The 13996-nt window shown below is 43.3% G+C and overlaps 1 protein-coding gene across 1 annotated transcript in view; it reads left to right on the top strand.

The window, feature by feature from the left end:
* Positions 1-1306: 1306 nt before the first annotated feature.
* LOC143283938 (ubiquitin carboxyl-terminal hydrolase-like) overlaps positions 1307-13996 on the top strand; it is a 28775-nt gene continuing 16085 nt past the window's right edge. The window contains exons 1-5 of the mRNA XM_076590393.1: positions 1307-1551; positions 1680-1691; positions 4408-4536; positions 12032-12173; positions 13494-13576. Of these exons, the coding sequence (XP_076446508.1) occupies positions 1510-1551; positions 1680-1691; positions 4408-4536; positions 12032-12173; positions 13494-13576 (408 nt within the window). The 5' untranslated portion in view covers positions 1307-1509. The remainder of the gene's footprint in view (positions 1552-1679; positions 1692-4407; positions 4537-12031; positions 12174-13493; positions 13577-13996) is intronic.

Genomic DNA, 13996 nt, shown 5'->3' with positions numbered 1-13996 from the left:
ATAGCGGAGTCGTCAGGAGCATTTTATGACAGAACGAGTCACGCACGCACTCGGAACACACGCACGCACGCACACACACACGCACACACACAAACACACCGACACTGATGCACCCACACGCGGCACCTCCGGCCCCTCACCGCCCCTCCCCCACCCCCTACACAGACACACACACACACACAGACATACACTCGACTACTATGCACAGTGAGAATCGGACTGGCAAAACTGGCTATTACAAATATCCAGTCAGCATGAACGTACACACACTCATCATTTTCAGACCAAGACACAGAGAGAGAGAGGGTGAGGGGGGACTAGGAGAGGGAGGCAAGGATCCGTCATAGGATAAGCACTGGTGTGCTTTTTACGTCCTGTCTCCAGAGAGACAGAGAGAGGAGGGGCGGGGGGTGGGAGCTAGGGGGCCCGTGGGCATTGAGAAATTTCCATATGCGGCAGACAGACAGACAGACAGCCGACAGGCAGACAGACGGACAGACAGGCAGACAGACTGACACACACCACACACACACACACACACACACACACCGGTACACAGACTGAGGAGGGTGGTGGACGACTCCGGCGAACGAAGAGATCGAGTCTGAGAGAGAGAGAGAGGAGAGAGAGAGAGAGAGAGAGAGAGAGAGAGAGAGAGCGGGGGTCGAAAAACTTACACACTGCAGCAGAATAATCAATATACATAGATCGTGACTAACTGTCTCAACTCATGGATTATGGGAAAGACAGCATAGTAATAGGGGACCCAGCAGCCAAGACACAGGTCCGCTGTACATATTTATATGCCATACAACATTAAGCTGGAATCCCTAAAATTGTTTTCTCTGAACCGTCGCACCCACGCACCACTATCAACTATAAACGTTTGAGAGAATTACATGCAGTCTGACCGTAGCCGAACGAATACACTTCTTCCGTTTGGGACTCAGGGTCGGAATGCTTTGAATTCCACCCCGTGGGCACAGACACACAAACAGGCAGACAAACAGACGTATACCGACATAGGCAGAATGGCACTGCGGCACACACACACACACACACACACACACACACACACACACACACACACACTCTCTCTCTCTCTCTCCACAGATACCACCCCCCTCTGACTGCTGTTGCTGCTGTTATAACTACTACTACGAGCGCACTGACCCGGCGCACTCGCATACAGACGCGATCTCGCGCTCGCGCTGCATTGATCGATCGATCGATATGTGGGCCTTGGCAGAACGCCATACTTTTAAAGGCTTGTTCGGGCTACGTCTAGAAGCATTTGCGCACCAACAGCTCTGAGCATAGCAGCAACACTAGTTAGGCAGTTTATTTAGAACAACTATATCTCTTTTGAGACAGCAGTTACCGCCACAAACAGCGTCATTATCGGTCAGAAGAAAAGTAGAAGACAAGTGGATAATAACGAAAGTTGAAAAATTGAGACAGTGAAAAACCGGAAGTTAAAGGCCACGTGGACTGTTATTCGGTATCAAAATGGCGCAGCAACGTTGGATCCCACTTGAGTCAAACCCAGCAGTAAGCTTGTGATCATGAATTTAACAACTGTACATTCTCTGTGATGCATTTTATTCGTTTCCATGGTAAAACTGATGAATACTTATCAAATATAAATCAGTTTCATAGATGGTTTACTTTGTTTTCAGGTGCTGAACAAGGTAAGGCCCTAATTCCAAAGTCGCCATAATGCGTCGCCAGGGCTGTCGTCTGCGCGTCTGCCGGTCGACGTAACCTCACGTGATGTTGCATAAAATGAGAAGGCTTCTTGGTCTTGCTTATTACCTCGTTTTTCATGCATAAGATACTGATAACTTGCATTATTGCGTGGTTTAAAGCCTTGCGTCCCCATTACTATAGATTGATTTAGAAGATTTGCCCAGATTGTCTGGGCAATCAGATAATGAATAATCAGACATGTATTATAATCATGATTTTTGTGTAGATGTAACACCGTGGGTGCCAGCAAAGCAGCAAATTTGTCAGTCTGAGTCGGACAGTCTCTTCTTTCCCAGTCTTGCACATCATGACAGTAAACTCAGTAAAAGTGGAGAAAATCTCAACAAAACAAAAAGTACTGTCTTTGAAGATGAAGATTTGACTGCCAACATAACCACCTCAAAGATGTCTGACTAAACGTATCAGATTACAGGACATGAATTATATAAACTGGAACTAGGATGAAACAAAAATCTAACAGAAACAAATTGTTTGCACCATTAGTTTTTTTCACAATGATTTTTTTCTTGCAATGGGAATGATGATAGAATAACATCACAAGCAACTAACTGAAAAGTAGAACTAAATGATCAGACATTTGAAATATCTTTTTTGATATATTGATTACCATTGACTGTGGTAAAGTGTCTTTTCATTTTGTTACCTGACGCCACTTGGCAAAAATTGTACACTTATTTTGGTGTACAAGGTTAAGAGGGGCAAATTTAACAAGGATGTGAACATAAGGAGGACTTTCTATGTTAGAAATTTATGAAATTCATCATTCACAACAGGTATAACACACAACATTTGATGCCAAATATATTTTCTCTGGGCATAGCAAAGCAATGATATGTTTCAATTGGTAGTTTATAATTACTATATCAGAATTAAATGACAGGATGTGTACAGGTATGGAGTGAAAAAGAAATATACTTTCCATGACAGAAATCAGTTTTAAATTCTTTATAATGTCAGACAAAAGCATTTGCTGCTTTTGTCATAACTTGATTTTTTCTAGCAGTCTCAAAATTCAGTTGGAAACTTCCTTTGATATTTTTACATCATGTATGATAAAATAGTGTACAATTTTTGTTAAACTGATTTTTTTCTAACACATTCATAACTGTTCTGTATAAGAATTGCTCAAACATATATATGCAAACCTTGAAAATTGCAGAACCACATGATCAGTCTCAGCATTGCAAACTTTGCCTCATAAAAGCAGTTTTTTTACATTAAGCAAGTTTCAGTTAAATCAGTCATTCAAGGAGTCTTTGCATTCAGACAAATCCACATATGCTACACCACATCTGCTGCTGTGCTAGGCAGATGCCTGACCAGCAGTCTGACCCAATGCACATAGACATTGAGTGCATGCATATAAATATATTTTTGTGCCTGTGAGAGTGGTTTTATTCTTCAGAATGTTGCCAAATGGCAATACTTTGTGTTGCCATGTGTTTTTTTTTGTTTGTTTTTTTGCTTCTAGTCAGTGCATGCTGCACACGTGACCTTGGTTAATTATCTTATCCAAATGATTTAGACTCTCAGTTTATTTTCCAGTCAAACTTAGGAAAAAGGGGAGACCGGGATTCCAATCCAGACCCTTATAGACATTTTATTGGCAGATATGTGTCTGAGCCATTCTATCACTTTACCCATACATTTAGCAAAACTACATGTAATCTTTGATAAAGGCGTGTACTATATAATAATATGAAAAATCAGTTAATGCTGTCATTCAAGTTCTTTTCTTTGCCAGTTTTTGGCACAGTCTATATAACTAGATACCACTGCAAATTACATGTCAGAAGACGCCACTCACAGGGTGTTATCCTGGTGCTTGAATAAGGGAAGGGTTTCATGTTTCACAAATGAAGGTAATTAGGTTGGACACTGATCACCCAGCACTCATTCATCACACATACACATTGGGGTATAATATTGTGTTCTATTTTATTGATCCTGTTCGAAATACAATGCCATTGGCAGTATTTGATGGAGAAAAAAAAGATATATCTTGATCTGTTAAACATTATTTCACACATTATCAGATAAGTGCTTTGTAGCATGACTGTTTTGTGACCAGACAGTAGACTGCTCTTCAAGTTCACTCTTTAGTCTTTGTATGTATCTTACATCATTCTGCCATTATTATTTGGTATGAATTAACAGTATGACAAATTGATATTTATAAAATTTGAAAAATAATTATTATTAATATATTATGGTTATAAAAATATTATGATGACCATTTTGATGCGCACTTGTTTTAGTAGAATGGTATATATGTTTCACATGAAGAGATTGTAATAATACAACAGAATGTGACAGAATAAACTTGTACACATACACAAACACGCATGCACACAAACACATGCATAAATGCATATGCATGACAGAATGTGACAGAATAAACTTGTACACATACACAAACATGCATGCACACAAACACATGCATAAATGCATATGCATAAACACACCCCTAAAATACACAAACACAGTGTATGTATATATGGGAAAGTTAGAAAGAGAGAGAGAGGGTCTTACATTTTCATCTCTGTTGTTATTTTTAGAGTGGGGTGGACATATTCACAGGCCAGTGTTTATTGAGGAAGAAGCCCAAAGGGGGGTTCTTGACTGGTCTGTTTTCAGTACATCGGTGCTTTGGGAGCAAAGGGCAACTGGCAGTTTACGGACGTCTATGGCTTGGATGATGAGTTACTCATGATGGTGCCAAGTCCTGTGATTGCTGTGATGCTGCTGTATCCTCTGACTGACAAGGTAAATTAAGGTTTCTAATAAGTTAAAATCCTTTGCGGTGTCAGGGGACTCTTGCAATAATTTGGAAGGATCCCAGACTACCTTCAGAATCAGAGAGTCACTTTAACTCATTCAACCCTGTGCTGGCCTGAGAGGCGGGGTGCTTCTCTTCCTGAGTTCGCCTAGCAGGTGGGCGAAGAAACCCATTTTTTTAAACCAGTTCGTCAGCTCTTTATCTTGCATTAAACTGCTAGATAAGGGGGTAACTCGAACTTAACTTCGTTTCTCACTGGTTTTGCTCCAAATATTGAACGATCCGTGTGTTTTTTATCCAGTTTTGGGCATTGATGTAGTAAAACTTCAAAGACCTACTGCACAGTAAGCGCTTGATGAAATTATGATGGACTCTTGCAGTGAATTCCACTGAGATAATGACAAAAATTTAACTTACGATTTATCCAATAATTCTTGGGAAAGTTAAGGACATGAAATTAGCAACCAGTCTGGACAAAGTGGTGGACATTTGACTCGGGGAAGATAGCCCAGAACCTTCAGCATTGACAGAAGCTGACATTTTACTATTTCTGTTTTTAACTTAAAGTTACAAGTAAACTACTGCATACCTTGTCTTGAGACTTCAGCAACTTGTGTCAAAATTACATTAAGGTCATCATGTGAAATTTGGTAGCTGTTGGTTGAGCGGTTGCTGTAAATTTATGCCTTAAGTGATTCACCCTTTCCTGTTGATGCAGTATGCAACCAGGCCAAAGCATGCCAGGTTGGGAGGGTTGGACAGGTAGAAGACCGAAAAGGGCTGAAAGGGTTAATCCAATCTGCATTGCAAGAAAACATTAACTTCTTCTGAGCATTATTTATTTATTATTTTTTTTTAGAGGTTCATGATTATTTTGCAAAAATCACAGATAGTTCCAGTCGTGAAAGGGTTATGTCCCTAGAAAGTTTAAAAAAAAAAAAAAAACCCAGATTTGTAAAGCTTTTTAGTTTTGGCTTTCTGCATTTCTGACAAAAAATATACACCATTTCTGTTTCTGATACAGCACAGTATTGAAATGTCCAGCAGGAATCTAAAATCTAAATTAAAATAACAATTTAATTACACATACTTAACCGTGACCCAACTAGTGCAGACTCCGGCAGGGGTCTGACATTCCTGTCCTGTGCAAACTACTATCCGCCTATGCGGAGCAGACGAAACTACGGCCGATAACCTCCCGGAAGTAGGTAACCTCCCCTTTGTCCCGCTGGTTATCGCCCTCTTTTTCCGGCAGCCATCATGACTCCTGTACCTGTGCTCTTCATACGGCTAAGTTTTTTCGTATTTTCTGTCTGTCTGTCGATCCTCTGGCGTTCTTGTTTGTGGTCAAATTATGTCTCCAACCAGGTCACATAATTATGTAGCTCGATTGGGGAATCGTGCTAAAATTAAGGCGCGATCGCAATCGATTCGCTGACACTCTGGGCCCTCTACTACTGGCCCTCTAAACAACGCCAACCCGCCGCCTTCTCCACTTCCTCCGCTCCCTCCGGTCGACTCCAGACCTCCGCCACCTCCTCTGGTGACTTCTAGAGGTTTGTGGTCACACACTCAGGTCAGTGTTACCTTTCATGTCATTTTTATCGATCCGCGAACTCACTCGACGCGATCCGCGTTTTCTCGGCCCTGCCAGTCGGCAGTGTACGAGTCGATCTCCTCTATCTCTTTATCATACCCACAGTTGCACCAATGGAATGGCCACAATCCCTTGGGGACAAAAAAAAAAAAAAAGAAAAAAAGAAAAAAAGGCAGCTTGTCTTGGATCCGCACGTTAGACTGGGCCCTATGTGCGATGCGTCCGTGGTGGCGGCCGTGACATCGGATCACGCGACCCCCCACGCGGCTTGCCTCGACCGTCTCGGATCCAATAGCGACCGAGGCGTGTAGGGATGCCCTCCCCTGGTGTAGGGAGGAAGGTGGACCACTAGGGGACACGCTTGCCCATACGCGTGCACCCCCCCTCCTTGTCCGGATCACCCGATCCAAGGGAGGCAACCCCTGCTTCGGCACCCTTGCCGGTGACTGCCGCAGTTATTTCCCTTGCACCGGCACTGCTCCTCGCCTTCAGTGCGAGCGTGTGCACGGTCCTACCAAGCTATGCGGTGATGACCCCATTTGCCACACCGCCGAGTGCTGCTGTTTCCCATCCACTAATGGTGTCTCAGCAAGCTACTCAACTAAACAATCAGCAACTCATCGCTAAACTTGCTGCAGCAATTATGCACCACTCTGCCTTCTGGTGCGGCGCCTTGCGCCCACAGAGCGGGTACGTGCACGCCCATTGGAACTTTGGCAGTGTTGGATTCTTCTGCCCCATTGCCTAACTCTGCTGTTTCCCAGACTGATATTGGCACTTCCACGTTGAAGTACCTCTTATATCATATCATATATCAATATCAAGGCGTGCAAGCCTGACAAGGCCTTTTACCCGCTTGAAGTGGGGAAGAAAAAGAGAGTCCCCACGTATGTCCGTTGCATTTTTCAACATTGAGTGCGCAGTGCCTGAAAAATCAGAAAATATGTAAATGAGTTTTGTTTTTAAGTTTTCACAATGAATATCAAGATAATTCTTAAACGTATTAATACCTCGATCCTGCCTCTCGGCAGTGCTCGGGCCGATCTTGTCTATCACTTTATCCGTCAACACACAACTGACAACCGAACGTCGGTCCTCTCGCAGGAGCTATTCGCGAGATTGGACCGCCGTTCAGCAACAGGGGGATGCACATCCCACGGCAAGCCGACGGACTTGTCACCCCCTCGTCCACGACGCCCATAACACTGGATTACGGCGCCGTCATGCTACATGCCCCGACCGTCTCGCGTCCGATGGCGACCGATTCGGGTTGGGATGCCCACGGCACAAAGGGACATTATAATTATTCCCCTTGCGCTCGTTTTCACCTGTGTCGGTTACGGTGGCATCGAACCACGGACTCTCACACACAACATGACACTCCTCCCTGTTCAGCGAGGACACGTCGCACAAGGGGGATATGTGCTCTAAAGACACCTTCCTTTTCGACGATTTTCGGCGCCAAGGGAGGCAACTCCACATTTGTAACCTAGGCGCTTGAAGCTGTGGTTAGTTTCGCCGACACAGCACATCACTCCTGCCCCCCGTGCTGTCCACCAACGATGTTTTCTTTCGGTTTCTCATTGGGTCCTCATGCCCAGTCAGGGACTTTACACATCTTTGCATAGCAACTGCACTTTTCTTGCTGTTTCTCAGGCTATTGGCCACAGGAAATGCATCACAATATTTCCCCTTCTATCCATTTGATTTATTATCACAAGCAACAATCACGAAATATATATATATATACATATAAAAAAAAAAAAAAAAAAAAAAAAAAAAAAAAAAAAAAAAAAATCTATATATATGTATATATATACATATATATATATATATATACACACACATATATACATATATACGAGATATATTGCTACATTCAGACACATTCTGCTTTCACTTATAGATGCGTACTTATCCATCAGTATACACATGTGTATGTGCTTATGGGATAAGTTCAGACGACTTTCATATTAACATGTACAATTATATTTCTATCTCTATTCATTGACATCTATTCATTGAGATTCCCTACATAGCAATATAGGCACACTTGCATTTGCGGCCTTCTGTTCACAATGCCCAGAACTCTCTGCCTCTACGTACTGGCACTTTATTCATATGCGTATGTACATCTCATATGTAGGTGCATGGACAGATTCCTTTCCATTGATGATTATGCACACTTACCCACTTACTTGGGTATATCTGTGCACGCTACATGTATGCTTATACAGCCGCTTATTTCTTGTGTTTCGATCTCTTGTCATTGGCATACTTCTGACATCATCACTTGAGCTGATGGAAGTTTTTATTCCCTCGGCACATATATGTATTCATTGTCATAAATTCATCCCTACCTTGCTTTTGGAGGACGACTGCACTCACAAAAATAAAATAAAATAATAATAGCCTCATTCACGCCTGAATGTATGCTCCTTCACATTTCAGTAGGGGTTGGTCCTTTGGGATCCACACATACCCCCTTCACACCCACAGGGCTAAGAATGCCTCTCTTGGTGCAAGGACGGACAAGGCAACCCAACTCATTTGCCTGCAACAATCACCCATAAGGCTGGAGTTGCACAAGGAAGGATGAGGCAGTCCAACTTAGAGGTGCCACTCTGGACACACATGCCTTTCATTCCTTCCAAGTTTGTAAGGCATCCCTTCTTTCTCCCCTTGCCTAAAACAACCCTTGGTTGCACCACTGTGATTGTGACAAAAGCTCCACACAGGCCCTACATCCTAGCCAGCCTTCCCATGAAGAGGTGTCTATCCTGCCTTACAAGTTTTAGCGGACCCAAAAACTGCCCACTGGGCAGGAGACAATCACCCTCAGCCCATCTCTTCTACTCCTCCCTAGTAGCAGAAGGCCTGGGTCATAATTGTTTTACTCTACATTTGGGAGAAAGGCATATTGACGAGGACGGATGCGTCCCACAAAGCACAACGAACCGTCCATTAGCCACAGGGGTGTACCTTTCTGCCCACTCATACCAGCACGGCAGATGCCGCATTCAAGCACATCAGTTCACCCCATCACCTTGCTTGAACACAAATCCAGCATCAACGTCTCAAACAATTGGCATTTGAAAGCACTTTCTGCACTTAGTCTCCCCTGCCCGATCCTTTCGGCCTCTACACACAACCACTGCTGTGGTTACAGATGGCCATTCCTCCTCAAGCACTGTCTTTCCAATGAGACACTTCCAGAGGTTTCTAGCCTAGGCAGGCTATCCCATCATGGAGCCCCAGCCTTCGGTCAAGGGCCTGTCAGAGGATGACTTCGTTGTCACTTCGGAAGCAAGCACCATGTCTTTCTGACACACGGTTGCACCACAAGACCCCGTCAACTCTTTCCGGCTTCCTTACATTGCAACATAATCTGCATGGTGAACACCTTCGTCCCTGAAGCACACAGCAGCTGTTTCCTGATTTACCCATGCTGATTGGTGTCCTTCTAGGAACAGTATATGATAATCAGTCGTGTACGACAGTCTCCATCAGAACAGCAAAGGAGGCATCTGCTGTCCAGTCTATTCGGGCTGGAATTCGATTATACATTTTATAGTAGAGAGTGTTTTGCCCAAGTTGCATCCCCGGTCCCTCAATCAAGAGGGCCTTAGGACTCATCATTGGGACGGTTCCAAAAGGCTACCTAGGCCTAAGGCTACAGCACTAAGTCCCAGTGCAATTTGACTTCTAGTCCGAGAGACATAGTCATTCATGAAAGACTAAGCTGCAAATGATTTCCCTTTGCAATTAAGAAACCACTGATAATACAGCTCTCACCTTGCAGTTGGCCATACTAAAAATGTATGTCAGATCAGTGCCTTGATGTCAATAGCCAGTACAACACATCTTGAGCCACTTACCTCCCTGCCCCGCCCTGCTCCATCCCAGACTCAGTGCGCACCACTCACAGCCAGAGGCCTGTCATGGATCCGGTCCCCTTTCTCACTAAAGAACCTTCAGCAAAAATTTTCCCCATGGAAGCCCTCTTCCATTTGGGAATTCCACCACAGAATGAGACTCAGTGGCCTGTGGGCACATGAAATGCACTTCCACAGCCTGATCCAACCCAGCCATTGACTGCCGACAACTTTCTGCAGGTTACTCCAACATGCCACACTCAGGCAGAGAAGCCACCAAGCCTTCCGTATGTCCCTTCGTGATGGTACCTACCTGGGAAATTACACAACCCTGTCCCAGAGACACCAGGGACATCAAGTCTTTTGTTGCCAAATGTCTGCCATTCTATGCATAGGCAACATACCAGTGCTGTCATTTTTTGACAACGTCAAAAAAGGGGGGAGGGGCAGAAGGGGGGGAGTGCCCATCGCCTATCAGCTCGCATGGAGGAGCTCCACAGATCTGGCTGTCATGCCTGAGGCAGGCCCAACACGGTGACCTACCTCTGTCTCATGCCACAGTTTCCTTCAAACACAAAAACCACTTCCACTATCGGCCCACAAATCCGTTGTGGAATCATCAGATCAAACCACAGGCGCACCTCCTTGCATTGACGCTCATCCGCGCTCATCCGCTCAGCTGTGGTCCACAGACCTCCCCCACAATACAGCTGTGGACCTCTGTCTTCTTTACCCGCACTAATGTCCTTAGGCGACACAGTACACTCTACTTTCGTCAAATTCTACTTGAGGGACACCTATCGCCTTAGGGATAATGACTCATCGACTTCTACCAGAGAGATGTCGCACGCCTGCGGGTTGATGGCGCAAGAGCCATCGCTTCTGTGGTAGCTGCACAACAGACCATCACAGCACACAGACAGTAGAACAGGTGAGCCCTCCACCTTGTCGCGCTATTCTGCACTAGTTGGGTCACGGTTAAGTATGTGTAATTAAAAGGAAATTTTCTATCTAAAATTACGTTTAAATAACATACTTACCGTGACCCAAATTTAAGACCCTCCCGTCCTCCCCGCTTCCTGTTCTCCCTGCTTGCTGCGCTGGTGATGGCATATTGCCGTCAAAAGAGGGCGATAACCAGCGGGACAAAGGGGAGGTTACCTACTTCCGGGAGGTTATCGGCCGTAGTTTCGTCTGCTCCGCATAGGCGGATAGTAGTTTGCACAGGACAGGAATGTCAGACCCCTGCCGGAGTCTGCACTAGTTGGGTCACGGTAAGTATGTTATTTAAACGTAATTTTAGATAGAAAATTTCCTTTTAAAAAGCCCTGATCTGTAAACAATTTTCTGACTGAAAAAAATGTTCTCATCTATGCAGCATGCAAGATGCCTTAAGTGAAGTACCCCTCCCCGTTGATGCAGGATGCAACCAGGCCAAAGCACTGAAAAGACCAAGCTTTGTATTTGGGTTCACAATTGGCTCTTGATTTTTGACCTTTTATGTTGTAAAGGTTTCTGAAAAACATTTCTTCCTTCTTCTGCATTCAAGGGCAGTGACTCACACATTCACCTGGATACATTATATACAAGTGGGCTTTTATGTGGATCACAGTTTTTACCCACTATGTAAGCATCTGTATTCTGACTTTGGAGGTGTGCATGTTGGTTATGTTGTTTCCAGAACCCACTGAATACTGACATGGATTACATGATTTTTGACGTGCATATTTAATTTCCTGCATGCATGTCCACACAGATAGGGTTCAGGCACTAGCAGGTCTGCACATATGTTGACCTGGCAGATTGGGAAAATATCCACCCTTTACCCACTAGGCCTAGACTTGGGATCGAACTCGGGATCAACTCGGGGGGGAAAATCCAGTGCTCTAACCATTCAGCCACTGCACCCATTCAGCCACTGCACCATTAAGGTTTTAAAATTTGTGATTGAAAATCTGTATTAACCCTATACTTGGTTAGTAGTGCTGTTCAAAAGGAGTTGTGTCACAGGCCAAGAGCGTAGAGATTGGCACACCAGCATCAGAAGTGCCAAAGTCCCTGTACTTCATGCGACAGTCCATTGGCAACGCCTGTGGTACCGTTGCCCTGGTGCATGCCCTGGCCAACAATGAGGAACATATCACCTTTGATGGTAAATGCAGCTATGGATTTCTGCTGCACACATACATAAACACATGCACACACAAACACACTCGATCTGTGTCTTTGTCTCTCTCTGTGTCTGCCATTCTCTTCTGTCTCCTCCATTTCCCTTTCTCTTCACCCTTACTCTCTATCTCTTCCCCTTGTCTTCTTTTGAAAAAAAAGAAAGAGATCAAAATATCTTTTTGAGTTATTTTTGAGTGATGTAAACACAAATTGAATCTGTGTAACATCTCTGTTTCAGTTCCTTGTATGACCGTCTGGGTGTGTGTAATATACTTGAGTTAAGCGTTCACATTTTGCCAGCTACTGTAGGTGGTGGTGGAGAAACCAGATTGGAAAGGGTGGTAGATATTAGTAAAACCTGTCAAACAATCACATTTGTGAAGATGCTGCACTTCAGAGAAAGTCATAAATCTTTCAGTTGAAAATAGAAATTGATATTAACATTTGAAAATTAATGTTTTCTTTAAACAAATTACACATGTTACATTCTGCATTGTTGAATACATAAAAGCAATCTTTTCTTTGACCAACATAATAATAATTGTTATGGACTCTAACAAGATAAGATTAAGAGCACTTTGGTCTTATTCAATAAAACTCCACCACCCCTGAAAATGGAATGTTGGTGGCAGAGTAAAAAATGGTAAAAGCACAATTGTACATGTGCATGAATGTGGGGGTTGCTGAAAGAAAGAAAATTTATCAAAGGAAAATGATTTTGGCTAGTATTTTAGTAAAATATTAAAGGGTAGACAATAGTAATGTGACATCAGGGCAACAAAATTGTGACACAAATAGGAACTTAAGATACTTGATAAAAGAAAACAAACAAAAGATACTGAAAAAGAAAAGAAGAAAATTGCTTCTGGCTAGATTTTTATGAATGACTGTGTTTCCCACTTGTTGTTCCTTTGCGTCTGAGGTGTTAGAAAGCAAGAACAGAGACATGTCAGAAAGCAAGGACACAGAGTCTGCATAGAAAAGGAAAAGAGAAAGGCTGAGACATGTCTGAGCTAAGGTCTTTTCAGCTGTGTATGAAAAGTAGACTTTGCGCCAGATGGAAGGTCATATGACATAAAATACATATTTGTGCAACACTTGTAATATATTTTTTCATGGAATCTGTTCATTTATGATTATTGATAAGTACCCTGATGTATTTTTTTTAAAGTGATTTTTTTCCCCCATATATTTGTGAATATGAAGAGGAAAGAGAGTTTGTACCTTTCTGAAGACTAGTGAATAAGAATTGCCCATGAAAGTTGGTATTGTGACTTTGATATTTGAATAATTCCTGTTTCAGCGGAAAAGCATTTTCGGAAATTCCTTGACAGCACAAAGGATATGTCACCTGAAGAGAGGGCCAAGCACCTTGAGGGAGATAAGGTATGTTGTCATGGTAAGGGTGGTTACTGCTCTTGGCACTCTTATAATGAGTGCTACAACGTATTAGCTAGAGTGTTGGACTTAGTTTCAGTCTCGAAGTGCTGGGTTTGAATCCCAGTCACAGTGCCTTGTGGGTTAACTTAAGGATGGAGATTTTTCTGATTTCCCTGGTCAACAGATGTGAAGATCAGCATGAACTTTCATCATGTGTGTAGTATACTCATGCAGAAGGTCAACTGCACGACTTAAAGATAACATGATATATGTCTGCATTCGCTAGGTTACTGAACTAAGAACATTGCCAGGTCTTGAATGCACTAAAAGCCCATTCCTACATAAAAGTGAACATAAAAGTTAAACCTTGTAAACGCAAATGAAGAAAAAAAAGCATTTTCACTATGGTGTGTGAAGTTGCCGTGA

The sequence above is a fragment of the Babylonia areolata genome, chromosome 7 (genome assembly GCF_041734735.1).
Source record: "Babylonia areolata isolate BAREFJ2019XMU chromosome 7, ASM4173473v1, whole genome shotgun sequence".
Taxonomy (NCBI): domain Eukaryota; kingdom Metazoa; phylum Mollusca; class Gastropoda; order Neogastropoda; family Buccinidae; genus Babylonia; species Babylonia areolata.
The sequence above is the reverse complement of the archived record's forward strand: the minus strand, read 5'-3'. Positions and strand labels throughout refer to the sequence as shown.